Genomic DNA, 8,288 nt, shown 5'->3' with positions numbered 1-8,288 from the left:
ATGAACAAGTGGGAGAGCAGGTATCAATCAGGCAGAGTAAACAAATAATTATTTCTTATTAAGATGCTTTCCCTTTTTGAGTTGGCACGAAATGTCAAATCTTGTATCCAAATTTTCGGTTCGTTACTTCATGAACAAAAAAGATCGCGTAAATATCTGCAGTCATTCTACTCTTATTACTTACACGATATAGTCAGAGAATATTTTAATTAAAGATTAAAGGATGATGGAAAGAATAAAATATAAGTGACATATAGCTGTCAGATTCAGACAGTCTTCAACAAGCAACTATGTTGATGTACGTAGAGTTGTTTTGTTCTTTCCATCTTATTAGGCCAAAGAAATATTATTCATTTTTGTGGGACAACGCTTAATGTGACCATTAACTAAACCATTAAAAGTAAAAAAAAACAACAGTACGTTAGTGATGAGATTCATGAGATGGTTGAAGTGTATAGCGCCTTATAGCCACCGTAAACACCATCATCTCACATGGCAATGGCATGCAAACATGAGACATCAGCTAGTTGGCCCATAGACTAGTGACCTTGGGGGCCAAATAATTTGGTCTTTTCACAAGTATCCACCCAAAGCTTTGTTATTTTCCTTATGTTCCTCTTCACCTGCCATGAATTTGACATTGATCAACTCCTCCTGGATTATTCCACATCGAGATATTAAGCATCACATTATCCATAAGAATTCATTTTTCTTCTTTCTTCTTGTCAAAGAATTGAGTGAACAGAAAACTCTTCTGGACTGAAACTATGAAGGTATGTTCAAATTTGCTATAATGTTTAGCAATACAATGTATGCACCCTTCAGTCATGACTCATGCTTGCATGTCTTCTTGGCAGTTGCTAGATTGGATGCATCGCAAGTTTAGGAATGGTGATCCACTAAAAGAATTTGCTACAGGTATGCCATGCATCCTCCAACACCTATTAATTATATATGTATATTTCTTAAACTTGGATGCATGATATAGGAAACCCTTGTACTTGTCTTATGGGGCAACCATCACTTGATGATCCAGAGTACTATCCTAAATCAAACTATTACGCCAAGACATCGAGCAAAGCACGTGAAAACCAGCTCCTTAAATCATTTTCATGCATAAGATCAGATGACGAGCACATGGGAGAAGAATCATCTGCTGCTCTTTCTGAACTCTTTCATGGATTTTTGGCGATTGGGACTCTTGGAATAGATCCAGTTAATAGCGATCCAGCAACACCAACATTCTCCACCTCAGTTGAGTATATTATGGAAAAAGAAACCGAGGCAACAGAAAATGAACTGCAGTTCATCAATGATGAGTTGGAGAAAGTGCTGGGTGCTGAAGGAAAAGAAGATGACTCATCTGGGAGAAACAGTTACGTCAGTATTGGAAGAAGCAGTCATGGAAGCACAATTACACTTAGTGGCAAACCTTTAGAAGCTGCAGAAAATGAAAATGGAGCAGTTGCCTGCCCACTTCAGGGTTATCTCTTTGGATCAACAATTGGACTGCCGGAAACGACTACAGGAAAGAAAGAACATAGAACATCACTAGGGGAATTGTTTCAGAAAACTAAAATGGCAGAGGAAAATAGTGGACTTAAATGCAACAGGATAGAAAAACAGAAGGAGAGAGACACTGATAAATCTGCTGTCCACTTGATGAAAAAGATTCTGAAAGGAAGAAAATCTTCAGGAGGAACCAATATTGATAATGCTTCAGCGGATAAGAAAGTGCACAAGGTAGATGTATTTAAGCTTTACGCAACTCATTTCCCTGCATGTACTCTGAATTCATGTTCAATTTTCAATTAATTTTTCTAATCTTTTATGTAATACTTTCAGATCCTACATCTGTTCCACAGGAAAGTTCATCCTGAAACTACAACAAAATCGCAAAATCACTCCAAGTATTTGAGAAACAGCATCTGTGACAACGAGGACGGACATAAAAGAAGAAACCAAATGCTGCCTGAGGAAGATATTAGTATATTTCCTGAGAAAGAGATTTCAAAAAAGGGTGCAAACACCACAAGAATCAACATGCCCCAGGGTCCATGTGGTGCCGGTGATTCGAATGGAAACAGAGAATGCTGGATCAAATCAGATGCAGACTGTTAGTATATTCGAACATGCACTATCTGCTATTATTCAATTCCACACTATATAATATATATCTGACTCATTGTTCACATTTCCTATCAGATCTGGTGCTAGAACTGTAGAAGACAAACCAAGCAGTATGCGATGAAGCACCGATTGAATCCTTCCCTGGAAGAAGTGTATTATGTATGAATTATTCTATTGATAAGCATGGCAAAAAGATGTTTGAGTCTTGTATAATAGCGAGCTTGTGATAATAATATCTGTTTGTATTCAAGCATAATCTATGCATCAGACATTAAAACAGAACTTGTAATAGTACTTCAGGGATGCTTGATTCATATAAAGTTAATTTTTTTCAACCGACACACACAATCTTAAGATGCTTGAAAAGAGAAACATACGAGAATTACGTGGTTCATCAGGACTAAGACCAGAGGGAGTGGGCACGGTAAAGACTGCACCTCCGGTACCACCTAGGACGGAACACCACCCCTTGACTAAGGTTTGGGTGCGGTACACACCGCCCTACGACATTCCAAGGGTGCACTCTTTCAAGCTTTGTGATTGGTTTCTTTTCGTTTAAGCTTTGTTATTGGTTCCTTTTTTATTTAAAAATAAATAAATAAATAACCCAAGTGTTGCACCATTGGTATGAAAACCATACTTTTGTGGTAAATAATGAGGTGGCGCCTACATGTCACTGCGGTTTCATGAAGGAGTGTGACACCACTCCCTCCAGCCTAAAAATCGTGTTATATCTACGGCCAAACCAGAGAAGTTTCTTATTAGGTGTTAGGTAATCACACTATACATGCTAGGGGTGGAATTGGTATGGTACCTATTCTTTTTTTCATAAAGCGTATACCGTATCAACTATCATTGTTATAAAAAATTTGCTACCAATACCGTACTAAGTATACTTGGTACTAATATATTTGGCTACCAACAAGTTTGATTGATATAACTTGGTAATGGTATATACCTACTTCTTTTAATTTTCTATTATAAGATTTTAAAATAAGCAAATACATCGGGTAATTTTGACGTTTAGTAAAAAAATTAGTTACGTAGTTTTTTGAATTTACAAAAGAATTTTATCGAACTAACACTATAGTAACTTATATAACATTCTTAACTGTAAACACTAAACATAATTTACAATTAAAATATACGATTTCGTGTGTGTGTGTGTGTGTATATATATATATATATATATATATATATATATATATATATATATATATATATATTGGTTGGTACGGTATTACTATGGTATTCAAAATTTTATATTTTATCGTACCAAAATTGCTCAATTGGTACTGTACTACCAACCAAACATTTTTGACTACCAAATATGTTGACTACCAGCTTTTTTGGTTCGATTGATAGCATGTTGATTGGTTTTTCATGATACAATTTTGACAGCCCTAATACATGCACACTATTTTTAGCCTGATGTCAAATCCCTATAACAACCATTAATAAACACTGACGGGAGGGTGAGGGTATCTACAATGCATTGAACTCTATAAAGTTTATGAATTGCCAAATCATTTCTTTACATTCTATACAACTCTATTAATTTTTTTTCTACAATGCATTTAACTCAATAAAGTTCAATAAAAAACTACAAAACTAATTTATAGTATGTATTTAATACTTAAACAAATTTCTTTTCCATTGAAGATTTCAATGACCATTGAACAAATCAATTGAATGTCAAGTTGGCATCTCACTATGAATTTAATCCATTGAATGTCGAATAAACTTGTCAACTCATTCAACTCTCTTATTGAATTCACCATTGTGCATGCTCTCATCCGCAATGGCGAATCTAATATAGAAAATCATCTAGTCCCTAACCGTGTGCAATATGACCAATTCAAGAAAAAACAATGTTTAATCAGAAAAATAATCGGTTGGGCATTTATAAAAACTAATGATGAGAGGATCGATCCCAAACAAATTCTTACATGAAGAGGTATGGCTTAAACCAATTTAAACCTAGAGTAAAAAGTTAGCTGCCACAAGCTTCATGGTATTGAAATGCGAATAAGACAACATTTATTTATAGGAAGTTATATTTCCACTTTATATTTTAATCCATTCGCTTAATAAATTTGTATTTTCCCGTTTATACCCTTCTAAAATCCTTGAATAAAATCCTCTTCTCCCTTAACTTCATTTCAACATTAATTATTATTTTATCGTCGTTTTAATTTTGGTTTATACTATTACCTTTTTGTTTTATTTTAATTATGATTTCTTTTATATATTATTAAATAGTTTATATATAATAAAAAAAATATTTAAATATTTAAAACATAAGTTAAATAAAAATCATATAAATATGATACCAACACCGTACAGACATAACATTACTGAAATCGATTAATGATTTTTATTTGATATAAAAAGTGTTATACTATAAATTAATAAAAAAATTATAGCAGTCAAGAACTGCTATTTGAAACAGTAGTTCTTGCTATAGGGGAGCAACGTGTGGTTCTGTTTGGTTTTCAGCCAAATTCGAACCAAAACCCGCAACTTCAGATTTTGAAATTTAGAAACTATGCGATTCGTTTTTTTGTTTTACAGTTTTTTTTTTTTTTTTTGCCTTTTTACAAAAATAATCATTAGAAAGAAACTTGTCCTTGCAATTTGAAATTTGAAGATTAATAAATATTGTTTTTTCTGACGTGAAACATGGTGTAACTAATTTATTGGTTTGGGTTTTAATTATTTATATAAACAACAAATATTTTTTAAACACACACATATATAATACACAACATGTTTTGAAATCACATACTCACATACATTTATGGTTTTTACAAAACTAAAAACCACACCGGTGAGCACTAGTACAAAAGTGACCTACAGACACACCATAAAAGTGTAACCATATGCGTATAGCGACATTTTATTTTTTCACTGAAAGTGTGGTGGAAGGTGATGTCATCGTATGAGTTCTTTGGTCACTTTAAAATATAGTGTCGGTATAATATGAAAAAATGTGGCTATATTATAAAAGTGTGGCTATTGGGTAGAGAAATTTGTTGCTAAAATCAATAATTTTATCCAATATTGTGGCGTTAAACCGTCAGTAGACACATTTATTTAGTAATTGTAGTGACTGTATATCACCAACTTGCGACATGCATGTTGTTTTAGTGTGGTCTTTACTAATATATTGTCACACAGTTTAAAGTTTATTAAAATTATTGGGTATCTTTTGCAAACATGTAATTACAATGAACATGACTATGTTCGCTAAATGACCATATGTAATTAATTTCATAAGTGGCGATTTGCTAATAATTAGTCACAAAAACAATCAATTTTGGTGACTATTGTCTATCGTATAGACACACAATCAAGTGAAACATGATCATAAGTATTATAAATACACATTTTATTAAAATTAAGGACTATTGGGTATCGTATAAAGACTATTTTGTATCTTTTGCAAACATTTAATGACAGTGAACATGGTCATATTCACTAAATTGCCATGTAATTAATTTCATAAGTAGCGATTTGCTAATAATTAGTCACAAAAACAATTGGTATTTATTTGTCACATCAATTTTTTTATATTGTTATTGTTTAAGTTATCGTCACAAAAATTTTAGAAAAACATGATAATTTTGAGGTGTGATTATTGTTTAACATTCAGTGACAGTAATTCAACTTTTATTGTTGCTTTTTTTATATTGCAAACACATCAACATAACATAAAATAAAGTAACCAAAAACCCACAATATGAAACGATATCAAAATTTAGAATTCGATATTATCAATAATTGAAATCTAAATTCATACATTAAATTCGTAATTAAAATACCAAAAAATAAAAATTGTACTAATTGCAGGTATTAAAATATGGTAACTAAAGCAAAAAATCATAAACCTAAAACTAGACATAACTAGGCATACATCTTGTTGGTATTGTTCATTGTCTTCTTGAGAAGGATATCAGATGATATAAAAGTTGTTTTCTGCCTCTTTGAGTTTTGAGGTGATATCGTATTTGTTACCTATACCAACAACATTGAAACAAAAATGAGTACATAAAAAACTTAGTAGAGTAGTTTATGAAGGAAAAAAGTGCAATGCACAAAGAAGTGAATGGCACCACGAGCAATGATGTTCCTTTTATCTAGATATGATAGACTACACTTAATTTGCATATATGATAGACTACACTTAATTTGCATATAATGATTTCTGATATAAAGAAATACATAAATATAAATTTAGCATGTCAAAACAAACTGACATGTGGAAATGGATTTTTTGGTGAAAGTGTTGGTATCTCATGAATAGTAGTGGAAGGAAGTCTTAGATTCAACAACTTTTTTGGTGGGATTTGTTGTTTGCATAACAACAATATGAAATTTAAGTTAAATTTGATGAATATGAATATTTTGAAAATTGATTGTAGGAATGCTTGGTAAAATGATCGGTTAGTATTCAGATGCTTTATTCTACCCAGAAAAGAAACAACCCTTATGTTTACACTATAGATCACTCTATCCATAAAGACTTCATTACCATTAAGCCAATTAATCAATACATGATTTAATTGGGGAAAAAAATATAACCCCTAATTCGGATATAAATTACTTGAAATTTGCACAATAAAGATTAACACTAGAGAATAAAACATGTTTTAGGCAATCATAATTTTTTTTAGTACCATAAAAGACAAGTACTACACAAGTTGTAATGGAAGAGTTATATCAAAAGAGCAAAAATATGTGTTTTTTAGTACCATAATGTCGTATGATCATGTGCTTCATGGCAATACTTGATATAACAACAAATCGTTTTCACACAAAAATTGTATTTGATCATACCATTTTTGAAAGATCAAGCCAGAGAGATTTATTCTACTTTCTCCTATTCAAGAGTCAAGATATCATCAATCCTATCGACAAATCCTTGAATTCATAGTGTCTAAAAACTATTCAAACCTACAAAGGGGAATTTATAAAATAATAGACCCAAAAGGTAAATTCAAAGAGGAAAGAGGAAACAACTTACAAGAAGTTGAACACTCTAAATCTACCTCTTGTAAAAGCTCTGAAACACTCTAAATCTGACAAATTAGGAACTACACCATCTCTCAACCAATTTAAAACATGGGGAAAGTATTTCCCATCTCTATCAACAAATGCATAACCCTGTAGAACTTAATGTAGTCAAAGCATGACCATTATGACCACTTAGTTAAATAGAAGTGGTGGTGGTGAGCATGAATATGAAGGTGAAGCTTTCTAGATCAAGAGATAAAGTAGATATATATATATATATATATATATATATATATATATATATATATATATCAAGTTCGATACCAGTCAGTGGATCTGCATACAATCTATTTTACCATTAAACCGATTATTGACATTTCTATATCTAACAGCAAATGAAGTTGAACAAACTGCTTTACTTGAAACCTGAATCTTGCTTCAGATTGTTCAGATTTAGCAGCGATTTTGGGAAGTGAAGAAATATATAAAACATAAATTGATTTTTCTAAAACCCCTATCATCTTCATCTTCATCGACTGATTGTCCGGTAATTAGAAAGTGGTGGCTCGATGGAGTTTCAATGGTTGTGGCCCTGGCCAAGGGGCTTCAATATTGTTTTACGTGGTGCTCTAGTTGTACCAAAAAGGATGCTCTGATCTTTTTTGAGATCGCCGGTGAGTTTTAAGTTTTAACAAAATTTAGGGTTTCAATAGGCGGTGAAAATTTAAAAAAATTCATATCTTTAATCAAAATTTCGAGAAATAGAAGGATCGAGGATATTTTCAATTCAACATTGAAATTAACGATTAGCGGGTCAAGTGGATTCTTTTTTTTTCTTTGTAACCAATGCCACATAAAATCTTTATTTCTTTGTTATGTAATTACTATGATTTAATATGTGTCTTCAAATATTTTTTTTAATAGTAAAGAAACTAAAAAGATTTTATAAATACATCCTTATCTTTGGTATCTTGTTAACATTTACGTAGGAAAGAACATATGTGTGTGGATGCGGGGCCGGATGGGTGTATGGGTCTACGGGTGGGTGGGCAGGAGTGTGTGTGGGTGTGGATGTTAGTGTGATGTGATGTAGATGTGAGATGGTGTAAGGTTAGGTTTGTGGGTGAAATTTTAAATATATC

General features: G+C 32.1%; 1 protein-coding gene across 2 annotated transcripts; it reads left to right on the top strand.

Moving 5' to 3' along the window:
- The first annotated feature begins 601 nt into the window (after nucleotides 1-601).
- Nucleotides 602-2,469, top strand: LOC111919363 (protein LAZY 1). 2 transcript variants are annotated; one of them, XM_042900089.2, is made up of 5 exons: nucleotides 602-773; nucleotides 858-918; nucleotides 1,037-1,743; nucleotides 1,846-2,116; nucleotides 2,206-2,469. In XM_042900089.2, the coding sequence occupies exons 1-5, from the start codon at nucleotides 768-770 to the stop codon at nucleotides 2,223-2,225; spliced, it is 1,065 nt and encodes a 354-aa protein (XP_042756023.1). In that variant the 5' UTR covers nucleotides 602-767; the 3' UTR covers nucleotides 2,226-2,469. The 2 variants fall into 2 exon arrangements, with proteins under 2 accessions (XP_042756023.1, XP_042756022.1); XM_042900088.2 differs by having other exon boundaries at nucleotides 609-773; nucleotides 989-1,743.
- Nucleotides 2,470-8,288: the final 5,819 nt, after the last annotated feature.

This window comes from Lactuca sativa, chromosome 3 (genome assembly GCF_002870075.4).
Source record: "Lactuca sativa cultivar Salinas chromosome 3, Lsat_Salinas_v11, whole genome shotgun sequence".
In the NCBI taxonomy this organism is placed as follows: domain Eukaryota; kingdom Viridiplantae; phylum Streptophyta; class Magnoliopsida; order Asterales; family Asteraceae; genus Lactuca; species Lactuca sativa.
Note: the sequence above shows the minus strand (reverse complement) of the source record. Positions and strands in the feature narration are given on the sequence as shown.